Source organism: Myotis daubentonii, chromosome 9 (genome assembly GCF_963259705.1).
Source record: "Myotis daubentonii chromosome 9, mMyoDau2.1, whole genome shotgun sequence".
Classification (NCBI taxonomy): Eukaryota; Metazoa; Chordata; class Mammalia; order Chiroptera; family Vespertilionidae; genus Myotis; species Myotis daubentonii.
The window spans coordinates 50,921,473-50,943,733 of record NC_081848.1 but is presented as its reverse complement, the minus strand read 5'-3'; the positions used below and the strand labels follow the sequence as shown (position 1 = coordinate 50,943,733).

Here is a 22,261-nt window from a genome sequence, read left to right as displayed (position 1 = left end):
GTTGTAATGTCACGGGAAACTGTTCTCGATACAGTGTTAGCGAGAAAAGAAAGATAAAACTGTAGAGGTAGGATTCTGACCAGTTACCATCCATCCATTCACAGAGGAAGAAGTCTGGAAGGAAATGCTTGTCACAAAATCAGGGTTTTCTCAGGATAGAGTGGCAATGGGCGCTTTAACCTTCCTTCGTTATGTATCTAATCTATTTGTCCATGTTTTCTACATTGAGCCTAGATTAACATGTAATCAGAAAACAGCTGTCAATGGTGGCTCTGGGCTGGCGGTGTTATGACTCCAGCCATGGAGGTATTTGCTAAGAGCTGCCAGAGGGGGCACTAGAACAAGCTCATCGCGTTGCTGACATCCCAGGGCCAAGGGAAAGGACTTGGAAACCTAGCAAAGGTTGGCCCCCTACTAGGCACCCCTACAAGCCGCGCCCTGTGGTCCTGTGGGGGGAGGAGGGGGGAGAAGACAGGGCCCGCGACCATGGGGAGACAACGGGTAAGTTTTGCATGGCTGAGCAGACAGTCCCATCCCTGGCACACGGGAAAGCTCTCTGGGCTTCTCCCGAGAGGCCAGCACAGCCGCGCACCTGGGAGTTGGCACGGGGGGCGGGGGGGGGGGGGTAGGAGAACAGGGGGATACACCTCAGAGGTCTTCTGAACAGACTGAGGCAAAGGGACCTTCACAGCAGGGCGCAGAGCCCTCTTCCTCATCTACGAGTCTCAGTCCTTCTAGGGCCAGAGGTGTTGGCCTCACGCGGCAGAACCCCTGAAACCCCCTCCTATCCAGAGCCCTTCCTGTTTCAGGGCAAAACGTACCTCTCTTTGTTGCTTCAGATCTGCCCGTCTCTTCCGCTGCTGACTATTGGCTTTACAGTGAATGAAATGAGGCTTGCAGAAAAACTTGCCTGTAGAAAGAAACGCACACACACAGGTTTTTGTGTGCTTTTCCCCCTGTAAGCCAGAGCCACAGTGGACCTGAGCCAAGTGCACGCCACTGTCCAGATCAGACAATGCCAGTCATGGGAACAAACCCAGGGCAGCTCCCTCTCGGGAAGGGGTTTCTGTGTCTGCTCTTAAAATGGCACTGATTCAAGGCCCAGGAAGAGGGATGAGGCTGAACCCCTCAGCTAATCCCCAAACCAAACGAAGGCCAAGTCTCTTTCCAGGACCGGTGGTGAGGCAGCAAAATGGACAACAACACTCCTTCTAGCTCCTCCTCCTTTCTGGGACCCCGGGGTGGGAAAGGCTGGGAACAGATGGCAGCGGAGATGAGGAGGAAAAGCCCAGGTGAGACACACACTGGGCCCCCGGCCGCTGCCCAGGACCTGGGGCGCTTTCCAGAAAAGCTGTCTTTGCTCACTGCTACATCAGTGACAACAGTGACGGGAAGAATGATAACAACAGGGAAAACTTTGGTAGGACTCACAGTATAGCAGGCACTATTCTCAATGCTCCCCAAGGATTAATTCACTAACCCTTACAACAACCTCATGTGCTAGGTACTATTATTATCCTGATTTTACAGATGAGGAAACTGAGGGACCAGGAGGTCAGGGAACGGGCCCAAGGTTACAGGGCTAGTACGTGCCACAGTCTAGATTTGAACCTAGCGCTTGAGTTTGAGGGTCTCAAGTCACAGCATGGTGCTACGCTGCCTCTCATCCTACCTGACAGTGCAAATACCCCAGGCTGAAAATTAGAAAATGACCCCTCGTCCCAATGAGTGCAATTCCTTCCTCCGTGACCTCTGACCAGGCTCCCTGAACAGCTTTCCTGATGACACTGAGCCCCCTGGGAGTTGCTGGGTGTCCCAGAGCCTCCGGAGAGACAGGAGCCCGCGGTGCTGTCCCTGGGGGAAGGCGGTCGGTTACCTTCGTCGCCGTCGAAGGCGTAGGCGGCCAGGCGCAGGGTGGTGGCGCAGACGCTGCAGCGGAAACACTCTCTGTGGAAGAAGTGGCCCTCGGCGCTCAGCCGCTCCATCACGTACACGCGCTTCTTGCAGAAGTAACAGGTGTCGCTGCCGCCCAGGTTCAGGGGAAAGGCCTTTCGTGTCGTTTCCTGGGGGGCACAGGGCATCAGAGAGAAGAGCAGGGTGTTAGGAGCTGTGGAATGCGAGGCCCCGGCTGTTAGAAACTCCAGCATGATCATGGGGACGTCCTGGCTCCTGTCTGCTGCTCACGTCACTGCAGATGCTGCAGCAAAGAGTGAGTGGGAAGAAACGCTCCCCACACAGCCCCCAAAACCTCAGGGGCTGCTGTTCATTGTATACCAGGCTGGCTGGCCACAGGCAGGCCCGGGGGCGGGGGGGCCTGTCCCCCAGCCCGGCTGCCCGGGTTTCGGGAGGGGGTGATGTCTCCTGGTCTAGGTGTGGGCATCTGCCACAGATATGCCTGCCCAGTGACACCCTCTCCAGGAGCCTGCCCCAGGGTTAAGCGTTGTTGGGTGTAGAGTGCAGTCACTGAAGGAATGTTTTCTACATCTTTTGTCCCCTGCAGCGACTTAAGTCAGGCAGGGAAAGTTGTGGCATCAAAACTGTTCAAGAAAAAAAACACAAACTGTTCAAGAGAACTGCAGAAAAGGGAGAGGCTGTGCCCCACAGCCAGCAGGCTCCAGTAGGACTCCTAAATGCAAGGGGTGGGGGAGGGGAGCGCAGGGGTGCCCCTGGGCGATTCTAGGGAATGTGCCGAAAGGAAGCAAAAGGGACTGTCAACTCAGATCTCTGGTGATGGTGTGAGTGGCCATCCTTTGGAGAAAGGGAGAATTAAAAGGGATGTTTTTCCACCACTGAATTCTCAACCTAACGCAAAAGGGCTACTTGGACACTAAACATTGACAGAAAGGGATGTCCGACCATGTGGAGGCCTCGCCGGGCCTTTTGCTGAGCTCCCCGGCAGCAGGGAAGGTGCTCGGCCTTGGGAAACGACCCCCAAGGTGGTTTGTCTTCAAGGATATGCAGCCTCCCTCTACCTCTGCTCTGATCCGGCCATTCCCGACCCCTCTGTCCACAAGAAGGGGCACCTTGGAGAGGGCCATGCCCTCCTCTCTGGGTCCTGGGTGCCCTCCCCGGGAGGCCAGGGCCGGAGTCTGTGGGGGAAGCTGCAGAGGGTGTGAGCTCTTACCAGGTCTGGAGAGGTGGCCTGGGCCTTAGGTCTGTGATCATTCATGTACAGATTGACCAGGACTTCGGCTGCAGCCCCTATTCCGCTGGACACTTTCCCTACCGTCAGCTACCCGCGAGCAGAGGTAGAGGAGACAGAGACAAGGCAAGGCCGGTTAGCACCGAGAAGGAAACCAGGAATAGGCTGGAAGTGGGAAAGGGCGCCACATGCAAACAGCACCCGGTGTCCTGCGACAGGCAGACCGGGCCGGGGCCGGCCGCAGGCACCCTGCAGATGGAGCAAAGGACAGAGACGGAACCCTGTGACCCCCGGGGAGCTGGCGACTCGTAGAACTACACCCACTGGGGGTGCAGGGCCTTCAGGAGTTACTACTCAGTGCACAGATGGGGTGAACAAGTCCAGAGAGAGGAGGGATCTATCCAAGGTCACTTAGCAAATAAACGGAAGATCCAGGACGCTGCTCCTGTCGCCTGACTCCCACCCCCACCCAGGTTCCTCTCCACGCCTGTCTCCTCAGCGGCTGGGGCGACTCGGGCTGCTTGGCCTGCTTTCCACCCAAAGGCATGTTTGCACCTGTGTCACCGGCGCCTCCAAAAGCCTGTGAGGCACAGAAGCTGAGCAAGGGAGACCAAGAGCTCAGGAACTGAGACCTCACAGACAGACAGACAGACAGACAGACAGACAGCTGAACCGCAGCCACCCCCTTACAGAAACCCTCCCCCTTGGAGGGTTGTCCGCTGTTGCTCAGTGAGCACGGAGCCCCCACAGACCTGGAGGAAGGGTAGGGCCCCGCATCACCACTGCTGAGCTCACTTTTCAAGTTGAATAAAATGGGGAGAATCGTGTCTGCCTCATGGATCTGTGGTAAGAACTGAGAGACATGGGGCAAAGTGCCTGGTGCTTAGCAGGGCCTGGGCTGTTATGAACCTGACTCCTCCCTCCTGTCTTCCTCTGACTCTGGAGGCTGGCAGCAGCCCTGAAGCTCCATGTCCCCAGGGAGCGATGGCTGTGCCTGGTCAGAGCCCCTCCAGGCCAGGACCGCAGTCCACCCTGACAGTCAAAGCAGGGGCTGGCCTGGGAGTGGAGCCGGTTCCTGGGGCAGGTGGAGGGCTCAGGATGAGGAGCTTCACTGTGGGCTCCAGGCAGCATGCCCAGAGGCCCCAGGGCCAGGGCCAGGCAAGACCAGCCCAGAGTAGGGGAGGCAGCCATTCCATGTGGGCCCCAGGGATCACTGCCTGAAGGGTGGTGAGTGCCTGGGCTCCTGTGGGCATGATGGTCCATGGCTGCCTGCGAGTGCCTGGACCACCCCAGTGTGTGGAGGAGCCAGGAAGGGTGGGAGCTGGCAGCACAAGCAGACAGGGCACACTCATCCACACACCCAGCACATGCAGCTGACCCCCTCTCTCCACCGGCTCAGAAAGGCCGCCCAGGAACACCACAGTCTCCTCTGCAGGGCGGCAAACATGCTCAGTCTGAGATTCCTGACCCCGTGACCCTGCAGGGAGGGGGCTCAGACCCTCCCCATCCTCCGTATCCAGCTTTCTGGCAGATGTGGCCAGAGAGAGCTTTGATTTAGGCTGAAGGCCTTCGGGCACAGGCCGATGGCCATTGGGGGAGCACATAGCAGGGACCTGTGTGTGGGTGATGGACGCCCCCAATCTATATCCAGACTGCTCTGGGCAACAGCAAAGCACAGGGCGGCAGGCTCCCCCGGCTCCCCACCTCCTGGCAGCGATGCCCATGCTCAGAGCCTGAGACCTACTCCTCCGGTTCCAGCCAAAGCACAGGCATTGCAAGGGAATGAGCGGAAGGGGCTGCCGAACCAGCTGGAGGAGTGACACTCACCCTCCTTCTCACCAAGGGAACCCCAACCTAACAGCAACGTTGTACCCATTGCCCCAGACCATGTTTGTGGTTGTGGGGGATTGTGGAGAATGTGGCTGCGGGTGACTGGTCCCTCGACTTTACAAAGCCTGCCCCTCTCAGGAGCAGCAGCTGCCAGGCCGGCCTGCCCATTCCCCGCTGGCCCAGCCTGGGAGAGATTAGTCAGGATTCTGCTTTCTAGTGCACGCTCTGCAATTGTTACAAATGCCAAGACCCTTGGCTCCTGCTTTCAAGAAACGCTCAGGTGCACTGGCTGAGGACAACGTGCTACTGTTTGCCTGATGCTCCATCCCCTGCCAGGCCCCCAACACGGGCCCCTCAACTAGGGGCTGCAGAATATGAAGAACTTTCTGGTTTTGTATCAAAATAAAGAGGAAAGGCCAGATTTACCTCCCTGTCCATCCACACTGCCCTGGCGTGGCCATGTCCACTGGCCCAGCGTGGGGACTGGCTCTGTGTGCTTCTCCAGAACGGCACCATGGTGATGCCGGGATACGCACATGCAGTCACTGCCTCCCCTGAGTTAGCAGAGACCGAGGCTGTCGTTTCTGGGGCTTTAGCTACACGTCCCTAATGAGGCCTCATTAACCACTTAGCTAATAAGCACTTTGTATCGCTGAGCTTCCGTGTAATCCTGACTTAGGGAGCAATTAAGGAAGCACGCAGAGGGCTGTGCGGTTGCTGGGGGTGTCGCCCAAACACATCTGTGCAGTGTGAGCCTGCTCAGTGGTTCTACCAGCACAGGGCACCGTCCAGTCACCTGGCCAGGGGCTGTCAGGGTGAATGAGGGCCGGCCTGACCAGAGGCCCCCTCCTCCCAGTTGCATCCACTTCCCACTCGGTGACAGCGGCTGTGCCTCATGTGGCACTCGGCTCCCAAGAGCACTTGGCATCTGCCAAGTTAGTGAGTCCAAAGCACCACCATCCGTGCAGCTTCACATGTCTGCGCTCTGGGACGTTTCTCTGCCTTGGACAGCCCGCACAGGGCTCTGCACGAGTAAGAACAAAGGGGCTCACCAAGGATGAGCGGCTGGCTTTTCTCAGCCCAGATTCTAAGGGTGATGTAATTACTGCCGCAGGCACCATTGCCCGAGGCTGCAGACGATGGCTAGATCTCCACAAGGAGACATTTCTAAAGCAGTCCCATCACTCCCAGCTCGGAATAGGGTGGTCGCTGCTGCTGTTGGAGCCTTTCTCACCTGCTCCCAGCCGGCCTATCTCCCCTCTGGTTTGCATTCCCTGACGTCATGGCCCCGTCTTATTCACCTCTACACCCCTGGCACGGAGTGGAAGCGCTGAACGAAGGAGGAAGCAGGCTCCTGGGCCCTTTTGTCTCCAAACAATGGTAATGTCCCCCCTCCCCCACTTGGACCTGGAACTCAGCCACGAATACCAGGTGTCCAGGCTGTGCTCCTCCGCAGAGCTGGGCCACCTGTGGCCACCGGGCCTGCGGTGAGCCTCAGAAAGCCCACACGGGTCAGGCTGGGTGAGAGGGATGCCTTGGAGCGGGGGGGCCCACGAGAGGAGAGGTTTCCGCAGGCAGGGCCCAAGGACCTCTCCTGGGCCTGCTGGGGAGGGACGTTCCTCACTGAGGAGTTCCTGCCTGGAAGGAGCAGGGAACAGGCTGGAGGACCCGAGTCCTCAGCCACATGCCAGGGGAAGGGAATGGGAAGGGAGGGCAAGGTGAGACCCCCTTGCCTGAAGGGGTCTGGATATCACATGCTCAGAGCTGAGACACAGGCAGGCCTTTGGGGCTATGACAGTGCCTACCCCCCACCCCCCGCCACCTACTCCCCTAGTGGGAGCCCATATCTGCGCCTTTGACTCTGGTGCCCGGCACCATGCTCTTCATCGCATGCATTTAACACTCATGGCCTGAGAGGTGGGTCTTACAGCCATGGGCAGCTGAGGCGCTGGGAGTTCCAACTCCCTAAGGCCGCGCTGCTCCCAAGTGGCTAGGATGGAAACAGAAACCCGAAGGTGACTTCTTTGCCTTCAGAGAGGACTCAGCATGCATTTTAGGTAAGTGAGCTTTCTTCTAGAATTCTCCTCCACTCGGGAAAGAGCACATTTACTGCTTCAGGCATTTTTACCGCAGGCAAGGTCACCACTGCATTATTCCAGTGACCCTGAGGAGTAGCCGCTGTCATCTCCGCTCTACAGGTTAGGAAACTAAGGCGCTGGGCGGTCCGCTGGCTTGTCCCAGGCCACGCAGGAATCGGTGCTCTGACTCCAAGCCCATATCCTTCTCCCTACAGCATCCTGCCTCCCTGCCACCAGCACGCCACACAGTAAAACCGCCCCGGCTGGGTTACACGTAGGACGCGTCCAACAAGCTGCCTAGTGTGTCCCTGGGACAGAGAGAAGGACAGTGAGGTTGGAGGCAGCCTTGAGATCTACCCTGTGTCAGAGGAGACCAAGGCAGGTTGCCGCCCACGACTGCCCAGCTTCCCTCGAACATGCAAAGCTCTAGAGTAAACCCTGCAAATCCAGTTTTAAAGCAAACACCCAGGAGGGGAGAGAAAGCTCCCTTTGCAATGCACACTGCTCTCAGACCCAGGAGGACTAACCACAGTCTCCAGCCCCGAGAGGGAGAGGCCGTCCCTCTTGCTCAGCTGAGCAAACACTCAGCCGCTACCTTGTTCGTAACAATAGCTCAGCAGAGGGCACATGGCTAGCAGCCGGGGCAGAAGCCTGATGGGCGGTGGCCGCCCTTCTGAAATGAAGAAGTTAACTAATGGATGAGGGGGGCTGACCCGCTGCAGGTGGGCTGGTTTGATGGGATGGATGAGTCTGGTGGTGCTGAGGGCATAAGACTGGATGTGATTCCATAGTCTAGGTCTAGAACAGCGGTTCTCAACCTGTGGGTCGCGACCCCTTTGGCGGTTGAATGACCCTTTCACAGGGGTCGCCTAAGACCATCCTGCATATCAGATATTTACATTACGATTCATAACAGTAGCAACATTACAGTTATGAAGTAGCAATGAAAATAATTTTATGGTTGGGTCACAACATGAGGAACTGTATTTAAAGGGCCAGAAGGTTGAGAACCACTGGTCTAGAAAGACAAGATTCTGGGGTAAGAATCTGGGCCCTAAATGAGAAGCCCTCAAGATTCTCTGAAACTCTTCAGGTCAAAACTAAACAAATAAAAAAAACCCAGCAGTATTACTCTGAAATTTAAGACAGAACATTAGTCTGAGAGGGTGGGTTTGTGTACTCTGAAGGCAGTCGGTGGCCCAGGTTTCTGTCCCCGTGAGTAACATGTGCTCCTCATGGCAAGTCCAGCTAAGTCTGCTCCCATGAGGAGGTGATATTCCCAGATCCACAGAGTTGCAGTGTGGGGCCTTGGGTAGGAGCAGGGACAGGCGGACGGCCAGGAGTGGCCAAGGACTAGCGTCCGTTCCCACGTGCACTTCCCTTACCCCAGCTCCCCTGAATGGAGGCAGACTTGGGTCACTGGGCCACGAGAGAAGCCCGCAATCTGTTGGAAGAAGCCGCAAGGCCCCCGGCCCTCAGGAGGGAGGCTCCCTGAGCCCCACCAACTGAATGACGTTGTTTGTCCCCGAATTGTCACTTACTGTAAGGGGCAGGCATTTCTTCTATGAGGAGACCTCATTCTGCTGGATTCTGCATGTGCACAGCCCATTGCCAAGTCAATGGTGGGGCGTGGTAAGAGAGGGAGGGAAGTTGAGGGGGGGAAGTTGGCCATACAGCTGGCAACATTCTCTCCTAAGTGCCTACAATGGCTTTACGGTGAGAGCTGGAGGGCTCTGTGGGTGTCAGGTGCAAACCTGGGTGCTTTTTGCAAATGGAGAAACTAAAGCACAGAGAGGGCAAGTGACTTGCCCGGGGTCCCAGGGTGGCCCTTTCTGAGAGCTCCCCAATCATTCCCAGCCACACTTCTGTGAAAGGCACATAAGATGAATGCTATTAAAATAGCCCAGTTATACCATCGTTTGATGGCCACGGCTGGCTTAGGAGATGGGGTAAGAAAAAAGAAAAACCAGGGAGAAACAAGGAACAAAGGAACAAAGAACGAAAGCTCTAGAGGTGGTAGCCAGGGGACTGGGGGTTGGCCATCCCAAAGTCCACCCCGTTTGCAGCCCTCCCTCCATTCGCACTGGGCCTGCATGGCGCAGAGGAGAGAACCTCCGGCTGAGGCCAGGACCCCAGGCACTCGTCTCCTCCCCGTTTTCTGTTCCGTGGCCTCTGCTCGGTTCCCACTTTCTCAGGAAGAACCTCCTGTTACCCCATTGAAATTGCTACCCTCCCCTTACACGCCAAGTCCCTGCTATCTGCTACTTTTCCATAGGAAGTATCATCTTATCTTCTGACACATGGCATAACTTACTTCTGTATCATATTATTGCTGGTTACTCCCCCTACTAGGCGGCAAGTCCCATCAGGGCAGGGACATAACTCCTGCTCACTGATGTGCATCCCAAGAGCCTGAGATGCTCACACCAGGCTGTCACTCAACAAATATTTGTCTAATGAGTGAACGCTTCCTCACTGACTCGCTGAGGAGTGCCATCGGTGTGACGCTGTTTGGAGAGCCATTGGGGAAGCGGCGGCCGGGGCCTCCTGTGATGCTGTGAGGATGCTGAGACAGGAGACAATCCCGTTGACAAGAAGCGTCTGTCGCACACGGACGCCCCACATGCACCCAGGCAGCTGCCTTTTGCCGCCACCTAGAGAACTAATACCTACAGGAAACCACGTCAGGGAAAGCTGGGAAGTGTGGTGGCTCTGCCCTCAGCCCTGACAGGGCAGTGAGCAAGCCAGGCCATCCTGAGGTCAAAAGAAAAGCAGGGGTAACAGAGGGCCTTGACCAGGACCAGCCAGAGAGGGGCTGGGCCAGAGACAAGCAAGGCGTGGGCCGACCGCCCAGCCCCGAGCATGAGCCACTGCCTGTCTATGCACAAGTGCCCTCACCTTTATCCTCCTGTCAAGGGTGACGGTGACCTTTTTCCACAGCAGGAAGCACTGCCCCAGGGAAGGGCAAAAAGGCTGCGCTGAAGCCTTTTGGTGAGGCTGGTGACAAAAATGCCAGTCTCCACCCATGCAGCTCACCATCACGTGAGCCAGGAATCATGCTCTTGCTGAGGAGAGAATGGAGGCCCAGACAGGTGAGGAGACTTAAGGTCAAACAGCTGATCAAAGGCTGACCTGGGACAAATGTGGGCATCTCAGCCTTGGCTATTTTCTTCTTCTTGTTTTTTTAAAATATATTTGTATTGATTTCAGGGAGGAAAGGAGAGGGAGAGAGAGAGACAGAAACACCAATGATAAGAGAGAATCATTGATCGGCTGCCTCCTGCACACCCCACACTGGGGATCGAGCCCGCAACCCCGGCATGGACCCTGACTGGGAATTGAACTGTGACCTCTGGTTCATAGGTTGATGCTCAACCACTGAGCCACACTGGCCGGGCAGCCTTGGCTATTTTCAGTGGACTTGAAGACAGAAAGTGTGTTTCTCCATTCCAGGGATGTGTCACACCATGATGGGGACCTTGGGGCGGAGGGGGGGGGGGCTGATAAGATTCCTTGCTCGTTCCTTTCCTAGAGACGGTATCAACACCCTTCTTCCCACCGTGGTGGAGGGAAAGGGGGCCTAGCCCCCATCTACACCATGAGGCAATTCCTAATTTCCCACTAATGCAGCAGCAGGGGGGTGGTTTGTGCATCAGCTAACAGCTAGAGGCAAATGAGTAGGAACTCTGATGGGGACAGTTAGCCCCGCCGGCCGAGCTCAGCGCAGGCGACTGCTAGACAGACTGGATGTGTTCAGAGGAGCACGGTCTGTGGGGAAGAGACTCCAAGGCCACTGCCATGCGCTACGGCTAAAGGAGTGGCCTCGTGCCCGTTTCCAGGCTCATCCATTCCACGGCCACGCTTCTCCGGAGGCTGCCCTCTCCCTCCCAGCCTGGGCGTGTTCTCGGCGTATTAGGTATCAGGAGGACAAAGGGAAACACGAAAAGTGCCCAGAGCCCACATTTAACAGTTGCTCACGGTGCATTTCATGATCAATTTAAACGGAGGTAGCTCCCCACCTCCTTCTCCCTCCCTCCAAGCCAACCTCTGCACTGCTACCTTCTAGGTTCTAGAACATGAAGAAGAGCCTTCAGTGGCTCTTTGGAAGAGGACCCAATGCAATTCCTTAATGCGAGAAGAGTGGGCTCGCTTTCATACTCACTCTCTGCACCCCTAAGAATACTTCTATCCCCAAGTCCAAGTCTCACCAGAATCCTGACCCTCCATCCATGAAGTCCTGTCTGCCTGCCGTGGCACATGCCCAGCCCTTCCTAAAACGCCCTCCCCTCGCTTCTCTCAGCAAATCCTCCTTATAACCCTCAACACTCAGCCCCATGCTCCCTCCTGCGAGTCCTGCCAGGCCTCTCCCCTCTGAGTTCCTGCAACCTTGCCCTTTCTGCCTCTCACAGAATTAATGATTAGTATTATATTAGGTTCACCACATAAAACTGCCATTTTGTTAGGTCAAAAATAGCCAAATAGCAGCGATTTCATATGGCAAAGAGTTACTTATTTCTAGGCTGATGTGCCGTTTTGCCATCTAAACTGTAGTAAGAGAAACCTCCTGTTCATTTCCTCAGCACCTGACACAGTGGCTGGCATACGGTGTGTGTCCGGCTAAAGCTCGCTGGACGAATAAGCGGTGCTAGAAGAGCTTTTGAGGGCTGCCTGTTTCTGCTCTGGTGCTGGGTCCAACACAAAACCAGAACCAAACTCGGGACCGTTGGAAAGTACCTTGCAGATTTCCACCTCAGCCAGACCGAGCTCAGCTGGCTGTGCGGGCCGAGCAGAGCAGGCATCTTGGAACATGCAGGGAGTGAGGGGAGCTAATTGTTTGGGACAACTACCTTTCTGGCAGGAGAAACAGAGTCAACAGCCGATGGAGAGGAAGCGGCAGCTGGATCAGGAGATGGAAGGCAGGAGGGAGAAGACGGAGGCTGAGTAGGAGACAGGCCTTTAGAGAGTAGTTTATTCTGCACAGAACAGAAACAGAGGAAAGTGATTATCCCCAGAGAAGGCCCAGTATGCGCGCCTGCGTGCAGCCCCTGCCTGCGCATGCGAGGAGGGGAAGGGACATCCAGGCCCGCCTCTCGGGACCAAGCGGAGGCCTCTGTCTTTGGAGCCCAGCAGGGCTGTCTGGCTCCTGGCTACATTTCTGCTCCAACTGCTCCAACTCCCTTGTCACACTGTACCAGCTGGAGCAGGTCCATCCTGATGCTGCCTGTGTCTGCCACAGACACCAGCGAAGTCCTGAGGACTTGGTCTAAAGTGGCAGGTGCAAGCTTAGGGAAGGAGAATCCTGGGCTACTTCGGGGCAGATGGCCTCTGCAGCTGCCGACACCTGTGCCACCTAAACATGAGCTAAATCAGCGGTCCTCAACCTGTGGGTCGCGACCCCTTTGGCGGTCGAACGACCCTTTCACAGGGGTCGCCTAAGACCATCCTGCAGATCAGATATTTACATGACGATTCATAACAGTAGCAACATTACAGTTATGAAGTAGCAACGAGAATAATTTTATGGTTGGGTCACAACACGAGGAACTGCATTTAAAGGGCCGGAAGGTTGAGAACCACTGAGCTAAATAAATGCAAAGCCTCCTTCCCAGGCCAGTGACTCTGCCGAATAGCAGAGGACTCAGGTCTGGAGGAGACTGAGTGAGAGCAGCGGACAGGAATGTTCTAGAGACCAGGTTTGCTGCAAGAGAGCACCTGGCACATACAGGCGCTGTGGGACCTCATATCAATTCTTTCATCTCCTTGCCTGCACACGCTCTTCTTTTCTGCAAGTTTCTAAATAAGCTCCTGGCTCGCGGGGGCTGTGCTGTGTATTCTAAGGCAAAGCCATTCTCCTGGGCTCCGCGCTGCCTTTTGGGGGAGCAGAGTGCAGGTCAAGGCGTGGGGCTGACCTCTTCCTCAGTGTTTCCCCGATCAAGGCCACGGGGAGATTCTCATCAGGCCCCCAAACATCATGAGCAACTGGGCTGCTTTCACCTTAAAGGCGCTGCCGTGTAATTCTTGCAACTGAGCAGCTTTTCCTCTTTGTGTCTAACAGCCCGAGTTTCTGTTCAGTAACGTTCGCCTTTGATCGGAGCTCACTTTTCTCTCTTGGTTTCCCCTTTGTTCTGACTTATCTACCTATTTTGAGTGTTCTTATTTGCATCTTTTTAAGACAGCACCTTGAACTCTTTAGTGGCTTGACAGATGAATCGTGCCTCCTGCTATAAAAGCAGTGGGAAGGAGGACACGGAGCTCCAGAGGCTGAGTCGCGGCCGCCTCACGGGCTCCTGGGGCTCTGAACCCCGTTTACCTGCGGGAAGTCCCCATGGCCGAACATGGAGGCCAGGTGAGCCGCCTTCTCCTTAATGTTCTTTTGGTGAAATTCCCTGTTGGCCAAGTTCTGAGCCCTCTTCTGCAGCCAAGGCGAGAAAGGAGAAAGAAAAAGAGAGAGTGACAGAGCCTGGGATTGTGGGGTGTGGGGGGCAGTCAGGCAGGCTTGTCTCACTCCCCACACACAGGACGGGGGACAGGGCATGAACAGGCAGAGAAGGAACCCACCCTGGGCAGGCGGAGGAAGAAGGGGAACGGAGGGCACCCCGGACCAGGGAAGAGGCAGGGCCCAGGGCAAGGCTTTCACCTGGAGAATCTTCTCCTCCACTAGCTGCAGCCGCCGCAGCACCCCCGACAGGGCCAGCGCCCCCTGGCAGGCAGGGTTTTCTTCGCGCCCCCCCAGCTGCAGATCAGACTGGGCTCGGGTTCTGCGGGGCCGGCTCGGGCACTCGCCACCGGCGGACACTTGGTTTATCTCTCGGAGCACATGCCCCGTCACAACCACGGAGGGGAGCTGGAGAGAAGACAAATCAAGCTTCCTTCCCTACTAGGGCCCTTGCATCGCCCCCAACATGAGGACCCCCAGGAGGACCAGGGGCCCAGGGCGCACCAGGTGTCACCTTGAGTAAGATTCCAAACTAACCTCAGGTGCTGATGGTCTACCATCTGCATCAGAATCACCTGACCTCTCCTTTTCTTTCTTTATTGTTATTTTTTTACATTTCCTTTTTAACTTAATTTATTGAGGCAACATTGGTTAATAACATTATATAAATCTGACATCCTCCTTAACATGATTATTGGGCCTCCTTCCAGACCCACTGAATCAAAACCTGTACCACCCATGTTCTCAATCCTAGACGCACACCACAGCCACCGGGGCCCTTTAACAAACTACCCAAGACTGGGCCTGACCTTCATTGGTTCTAATTTAATTGGTCTTGGGATGGGCACCAGATATTGGTATTTTTAAGTACCCATTTTTTTTAATTGAAAAAAAAAATGGTTCTTTAGGTAATTCTTATACACTAAGACGACATCGCTGCTTCATACCCCCACTGACCTCATTCAGCCTCCACTGCCCAGAAGCAACACACATGTCTCATGCTGACCAGCCATCTCTGAATGCTGTGGTCAAAAGAGTGAGTGTGTGCAAATTCCAAACCCAGAGATGCTGGCCGGGGAAAGCCACAGTGCCCGGCTGCCGCTGCGCCTGCACACCACGCGGGGCCTTGTCTCCTCGGGCGCCAGGAGGCCTGAGCCACACCCCAGCCTTCCCCCTTCAGGGCGTGCAGCCAAGCGGCCACCTACGCCCATTCCACCATCGCTGCCACTTTCTCATCCCTTTACACGTCAGCCTATGTATGTGGTCTGCAGCTAACGCTGTGTTCTGGGGCAGCCGACAAAACAGATCACAGACCAGGTGGTGCGGTCTGTGTTCCCAGTCAGAGCACCAGAAGCACCGTGGTTGTCAGCCGATACCCCCGACTGGCTGAAGGACCGCATGTTGTGTCTGCCTTCCCAGAGAAACCTATGATCAGCCCTACTTGGGCACGCAGAGGCCGACTGAGCCCACCCCTCTGCATCAGGGGTCCCTCTGGCTTCACCAAGACCCCATCCACTGGAAGGAGCCCTACCTGCCTTTTCAGAGGAGGCGGTGGGCTGGCTGTGAGCTCTTCCGGCTGGAGACAACATGAGTGAGCAGGAGGGTCAGAGGACGAGCGAAGGACAGGCTTACCTACCCCCGAGACATGGCGTTCCTGGGAGGAGGACGGGGAGTCCAAGATAGCAGCCGCAGGAAACACGAAAGAAAAGGCCGAGTCAGACTGAGAGGACAGGAAGGGAGGAAGGGAGGAAGGGAGGAAGGGAGGAAGGGAGCGAGAGTTTTCAGGTACAGGGAGAGCGAGCGTGCCCTGGGCTGAGGTCCGGCGAGGCCCCCCCCCCCCCCCTCAGGAAATCGGAGCCCTGGCTCTCTGCGCAGGTGGACAGCAAGTCCCGGAGTCCCCTCCTCAGGGACAAGGTGTGAATTCAGGGAGGCCTTGCTGTTGGCTCAGACCCGGACACTGGACAGGCCCTGCCAGAGCCCATGCCAGGCTGGGGTGGCCGGCCCCAGAGTCTCCTGGAAATGGAAGAGCTTCCCGCCTACCAGGGGAAGGGAGCTGATGGGAGAAGCTCCAGCAACACTGGGGGCTGCGAGGGACCCAGCCTGCAGAGGGGCAACTGAGACAAAACGTTAGAGTAGGAAGTCTCAGGACATGACCCCCTTCTATGAACGCCTGCTTCCTGGGAAGGTCTGTCTGGAGGAGCATGGTCCACCTCAAGGCCAGCGGGACCTCTATGATCACCTAAAAGCTGAATTAACCTAGCGTCTGCCCTCCTCCTGAGAGGAGCCTCATCTGTCATGGGACAGGTATTCTCCAAAGAAAGACCACCCCCCAAGCTTTGGTGATGTGGCAGTGGCCTCCCAGAGGTCTTTGGGGGAGCGAACTGAGCCATGCAGTGCAGACCCCAAGCCAGAGTCCCTGGTCAGACACTCAGCCTTGCCAACCTGACCAGAGGGAGTAGGGAGAGGCACCACAACACTTGGGAAGTCGGTCCCCATTGCTGCAGGCCCACAGGGAGCTAAGACCCGTGACTCAGTTTCCCCTTGGTTAGGTGGGTCTTCTCACCAAGGACTTGGTGCTCTCCCAGGCAGCCAACACTCTAAAGCAGTGGTTCTCAACCTTCCTAATGCTGCGACCCTTTAATACAGTTCCTCATGTTGTGGTGACCCCCAACCATAAAATTATTCTCGTTGCTACTTCATAACTGTAATTTTGCTACTGTTATGAATCATAATGTAAATATCTGATATGCAGGATGTATTTTCATTGTTACAAATTGAACGTAATTAAAGCATAGTGATTAATCACAAAAACAATATGTAATTATATATGTGTTTTCCGATGGTCTTAGGCGACCCCCGTGAAAGGGTCATTCGATCCCCAAAGGGGTTGCGGCCCACAGGTTGAGAACCGCTGCTCTAACGCTTCCTCCCACCTGTACATCTCATCAGTGGCTGCGAACCAAGTTATGTTGCAAAGTAAAACCAAACTAGGGATAGGATTCTTCTCTCATGCACAACAGGCGTGGCAAACTGCGGGCCTCTGGCCAAATCGGGCCTGCAGCCTGTTTTGTAAATAAAGGTTTATTGGAACACATGCATGCACATTTGTTGAGGTATTGTCTACGGCTGCTTCCATGGGACAATGGCAGAGTTGAGTAGCTGCAGAGAGATCAGATGGCCCCTGACGCCTAAAGTATTGGCTACCTGGCCCTTTTAGAAAATTCTGCTGACTCCTGGTCTAGAAGAAGGCTCGCTTGAGCCAGGCGTGGCTGGCTCACCTGAAACCCATCCGTAGCCGGAACCTTTCTGCCGGCTTCTCAGTTCTGGTCACCGAGAAGGCCGGTCCAGTGCGCAAGTGATGGGACTCACCTGCTTCATGAGCGAAGGGTTCCGAGAGCTCTCCTCGAACTTGGCCAGCAGCTGACTTGCCATGGACTTGACTTTGTTCTGATTTCCACCTTCTTTACTGACGCTGCCCTCTTGACTGGAGCCCAAACTCCGGCTGGAAAAGGCTGGCCGCTGCAAAGTCCAAATCAGTGCATTGGTGGTGGGGTCCCAGAACCCAGATAGCAGGGAGGGGGCCTGGGGCTGAGGATAGGGGACTAATTTCCGGAAGAAGGAGACCCTCCGTGAGCTCAGGAAGTGAGGCAGAAGCAGCAGGCGATGCCCAAGGACGGGCACAGCCAAGCTTGGGAGCCCGAGAGTTAGGGTTTGCATCCTGACTCTTTCACTTCCCAGCCCAGTGACCTTGGCAATGAACTTCCCTAAAGTTTCTGCATCTGTAAAATGGGAGCATTACCCATTTCACATGGTTGTCACACACACACACAAATATTAAATATAATAATGAAGCGGCGAGCAAAATCATTTTCAAAATACATCCTGTGGCTGCCAAGAGGTGAACAGCGTGTGTGTGTGTGTGTGTGTGTGTGTGTGTGTGTGTGTGTGTGTAGGGAGCAAGAAGGGTGCCCATCAGGCACAGGCTTTGGGCATCTTCCTCCTTCCTCCTCAGCACCCATTCCCAACTCCAACCTACAGCGCTCTCTTGGTGCTACCATTTAAAAACAATGTTTAATTGTGAAATAATTTTGGATTTATGGAAAAATGACAAAGATAGCACAGATGGTTCCTGCATAGCCTTCACCCAGCTGCTTGTAATGGTAACATTGGGAGCAATCCCGATACTGTCACCATAACGAAGGAATCCACCCCGGCGTGCTGCCATGAACTACAGACTCGATTTGGACTACGCCAGTTTTTCCACACGCTTCCTTGTTTGGTTCCAGGATACAATCCAGGATCCTACATTGAATTAAGTCATGATTTCTCCTTAGTTCTCTCCCCTCTGTACAGTTTCTCCGTCTGTCTTTGTCTTTTACGACTTTGACCGTTTCAAAGGGGATGGGTCAGCTCTGTGTGCAAAGTCCCTTAATCCGGGTGCTCTGATCTTCCTAATGGTTAGGCCGGGTTATGGATTTTGGAGAAGGATGCCGGAGGTGAAGGGCTCCTCTCGGTGCTTTATACCAGGGTACATGATACCAACGTGACTAATGACGGGTGAGACGTGGGCTGTGACCTTTTGATTACGTTATTTTATGAAATGGAGTTCCAGCCCAACAGGCGTGGCTCAGTGGTTGAGCATCAACCTATGAACCAGAAGGTCATGGTTCGATTCCTGGTCAGGGCACATGCCCGGGTTTCAGGCTCTATCCCCAGTGGGGGGCTTGCAGGAGGCAGCTGATCAGTGATCCTTTCTCATCATTGATGTTTCTCTTTCTCTCCCTCTCCCTCTCCCTTCCTCTCTGAATAGACATATTTTTAAAATGGAGTTCCATGTAAGGCTTCTTTAGCTCATCTGCTACAAATGAAACATGGAAAATCACCAGTGTTCATGGAATGTCCGTCTCCCCTTCCCATAGGCTCTGCTCCCATAGGCCTTGGGGTGAAAATGGCACTGGTGTGTCCAGTGGGCAGTCTGCTTCCCCAGGAGACAACAAATCTCTGGGGCAGACATTCTCAGGACAATAAAGAGATTCCGGGGAAGCAGCAAGCCACAGTCTGTTGTTTTTCTAACAGACCCCTAAGAGCCGCAGCCCCGTGGGAAACCTTGTCTGTGTAGCCACCCTGAAGTGCTGGACAAACACCAACCGGAGTCACTCCCCACTTCAAAGTGGGAAGTGTGGCTGCACAGCCACCCAGCCTGGAGTGCAGAGCGGGCAAGTTCACCGGGGAGGTCACTGTTTGTACAAGGCCAACGTCACTGGGACAGTGGGTCCTGCCGACAGCACTTCCCAGACGTGAATCACCAGGGGCTCCTTCAAAAGCAGGTTTGGGCTCAGTTGGTCCGGGGTGGGCCATGAGACTCTGCATTTGTAACCAGCTGCCAGGTGATGCTGACACTGTCGGTTCTGGGCCACACTTAGAACTGAGAAAGAATTATGGTTTGGGTAAATTTGACTTGGAAGCAAAAAAAGGTTGGCTCAGAAAACAGCCCAGAGCCATCTCAGAAGGGACAGGTGCAACCGATTTCTTTCCACACTCCACTCCTGTGCTGCCGCCAACAGAGAGAGCACAAACGGCCCCTCAAATAAGGCCCGTGTGAGAGGCAGGAGCAGACTCCCACCCGAGACAGAGTGCGTGCAAGGGACGCTCCTTAGGTGGAGGCCAGAGCAAACCCAGGCACACAGGCGAGAGCCAGCACCGTGACCGGGGAAACAGACATCTCTCCTCCGGCCACTCAGCCTCTGCTTCCTCCTCTCCATCATCTCCCGGTTCGCTGGCTCTGGCTCACAGCAGCACCGAGAGATGAGGAAGCAGTTCTTGAAGGGATTCCCCCAAAGAAATCCTATAAGGGTTTGGACAAGGGTGATTTGAACTCAGTGGATAATACGTGTTTGAGCACATTTTAAGACATGAATGGAACTGCAGGCTTTATCAGCGCTTCCCTTCGAGCGTCCCAGAAAACGGGCTGAGCCATAGGCAGCGCCCTCTTCCCCATGGCGGGCCTGGTGGCTCTATTCATTACAAAGTTCAGCTGTGAGGACCAGGGTGCTGATCCCGGTCAAGGCTTCCCCATGAAGCAAGTCACAGACATGAACACAATGTCATAAAAATACACATTTCAGATGGAAGTCTTTTCTAAGCCCTATAACCCGGGTATAATGTGTTATACAAACGACCCACGTGCCTCTGTGTCATAACCGTGGCATCGGCCGTCAGGCTGGCTAGCGCTGGCCTCCCGCAGTTCACTGACAGCACCTGGGCTTGCTTTGCGGGGACTGGGACGGCCTTTTCAAGTGAAGGCATATCTCAGGTCTCTTTAAAGAGCTGCCTGGGGAAGTGGAACTGATACCCTCTTTTTCTGCTGATCAATTTTTCAGTAGCAGGAGAGAGACTGGTGCCTGGTTTTGACAAAGGAGCCTGTAATGTTCTCCTGTCACCAGAAGGTGGCACTTGTGGGCACTGGGACATTGGCCTTTAAGACTCAAGTGCAGAAAGCACGAAAGGTAGAAACAATGACTAGAGAAAAGCCGGACAGCTGGTGCCTCTTCACTGCTCACTTTTGATAGTGATTACATATTGATCAGCATAGGTGCCATAGGTCAGGCCCCGCATGTTGCATAACATCTTACATAATCTTTAAAAATCCTGCCAGGTTTCATACATTTCAAATGTATCATTTGTATTTTACAGACGTGAGCCCCACCCTGGCTGGCTCTGTTTCTCAAGGTCACATTGCTAGTAAGCAGTGGAGTGAGGACCAGAACCCGACTGTTTTTCCACCAAGTCAAGCCTGGGACTGAGCAGCTCCAGAGAGAGGAGAGCAAGGAGGGCCAGGGCGGCCGGGCCTGTGGCCACCGGCTGTCAGGCCACGGGCCTCTGTTAAAACCGACGCTGTGCACACGAACCTCGTGCAGGCTGTTGAAGCCTCTCCGCCTCCGTTTGTTCATGTCGTTATTCTCCTCCGTTTGGTTGTCCACCTGCAAAGGCCAAGAGACCACCGTGAGCTCAGGACCATCAAGGACCTCGGATCCACTGACAGCCCTGAGCCAGCACTGGGCCCGCCGCCCTGCCTGCCCAGGAGATAGACGGACATACCCCACCCTGCACCCAGAGCTCTGTTCGGGCTCAGGGGATGGGTCCTTGCTCCATCTGGGGAGCCAGTTTCTGTCAGAAGGGGTGGGAATCACATCCCCAAATCCAGCTGAAACATCCCAAAACACAGACTCCCTGTGACAGGGCAGGGATCGTCTCCACGGTGAATGCGACCTCGGTCTCAGGCAGTGGCCTCCAGGCCTGCTGAAAACCTCCGGTGCTACCTATGAGACCACCTCTGACAAGGGGCTGGCACTGGCTCACCTCAAGGGCAGGCTTCTCGGGCTCAGAGCAGCTGCCCAGGGATGTGACGGCCACTCGGACACCACCCCAGCTACCAGTGCGAGATAGTTTAACTTCAAAGGAGCACCAGACTTTGAACCCTACGGTGAGTGTACAGCCAGTGTGCCCAGGACTGTGTGATTCATCGCTTTTTGTCCCCGGCATCGTTATAGTGCCTCCTTTCACCCTCAAAAGCATCCTGGTTTAGACAATAAATTACGTGGCTGCCCTACCAATAGCCTTTTGCAGCCTATTTCTGCTGCCCGAATCTGGACACCTACACCCAGAGACACCCAGAGAAACGCGCACTACCCGAGCCCATCACATCACCTCCGCGAGGACCACCCACGGGCACCCGCTGTCAGGCTGGAGCCTCAAAGGAATGAGTGGAACTGCACAGGCTGTGCTGCTGCGATGGGCTGGGCTGGGCTGGGTGTGAGGGCTGACTTAGTTCTTCCCCTGAACACTGCAGGATGAGTCCATTCTTGACAATGAAGTTAAACCTACCTCTCTACCACAGTCTCTAGCTGGGGCCTTCTCCAAATGGCCAGCCCCCTGAGGACCATGGAATCACCCCACATCTATATCTCCCTCCTACGGCGAGCCTCCTCGCCCTCAGCGGGCCCTCCACAGCAGGCCCAAATCAAATCCCGGCCTTGGTTCCACTTGGGATGCAGCAGCCAGGGTGGCTGGCCACTCTCTCCCCTCCAACCCAGGGGTACCACCCCATCATCCCTACACACCCTAAACTGGCCCAATCACAAGAGGATTCTTTTACCTCCCAGTTGTTCTGGAACAACACTAATACTTTCGGTTGTTATTACAATAGATGCTAATATACCACACAATAGCAACAGCACTAATACTACCACTGGAGTCCCTAGCACGGTCTGCTGTGTGCTCACTGGCTTCCAACAGAAAGCACCTGCTTCCCGAGTTCTTACACTCCCCCGACCCCTGACCCCTCCCCGTATTTACCAGGACCTTTAATATTTTCAAAGACGAGATCAACCGGAGCTTAGTCATTAATATTTGTTTAAAAATTTGACCCAGGCATCAAAAAAACAAAAACAAAAAACAAAAACCCGGACAGATCAAAGGGCCCGGCCGTCCCTCCCACATTCTCCTCAGCTCCCAGTAACTCATTATTCTGTGACTGGAAATTATTTCAGGCCCAACGCTTGGGCAAACACCAAGAGAAACAGATGACCTATTTGCAACAGCGTTGGGTCTTAGCGGCACAGGCTGTCCGGCCCAAGCTCCGCAGCCCGTGAAGGCCTCGCTGGCCTGGGACTGCAGCCCGTGGAAGCATGAGGTGTCCTGCCCACCCGCAGGAACACGCGGCGCAGCGCCTTCGGGTTTCCCACTGTTTCTTGTTTGTTTGTTTGTTTGTTTCCA

At 55.0% G+C, this 22,261-nt stretch overlaps 1 protein-coding gene across 10 annotated transcripts in view; it reads right to left on the bottom strand.

Moving 5' to 3' along the window:
* Positions 1-22,261, bottom strand: part of MICAL2 (microtubule associated monooxygenase, calponin and LIM domain containing 2) — a 204,388-nt gene that overhangs the window by 68,428 nt on the left and 113,699 nt on the right. For 4 of the 10 annotated variants that reach the window (XR_009454435.1, XM_059708911.1, XM_059708917.1 and 1 more), the window contains exons 16-24: positions 20,395-20,466; positions 16,856-17,005; positions 15,018-15,140; positions 13,688-13,894; positions 13,361-13,462; positions 11,898-12,023; positions 3,125-3,232; positions 1,877-2,063; positions 822-910 (exon numbers count right to left, since the gene is read on the bottom strand). Coding sequence is in view for 9 of the 10 variants with exons in the window: in XM_059708911.1 (XP_059564894.1) it covers positions 822-910; positions 1,877-2,063; positions 3,125-3,232; positions 11,898-12,023; positions 13,361-13,462; positions 13,688-13,894; positions 15,018-15,140; positions 16,856-17,005; positions 20,395-20,466 (1,164 nt within the window). In the remaining variant the exon portion in view is untranslated. The remainder of the gene's footprint in view (positions 1-821; positions 911-1,876; positions 2,064-3,124; positions 3,233-11,897; positions 12,024-13,360; positions 13,463-13,687; positions 13,895-15,017; positions 15,141-16,855; positions 17,006-20,394; positions 20,467-22,261) is intronic. The other 6 variants (XM_059708916.1, XM_059708919.1, XM_059708912.1 and 3 more) reach the window with 5 other exon arrangements.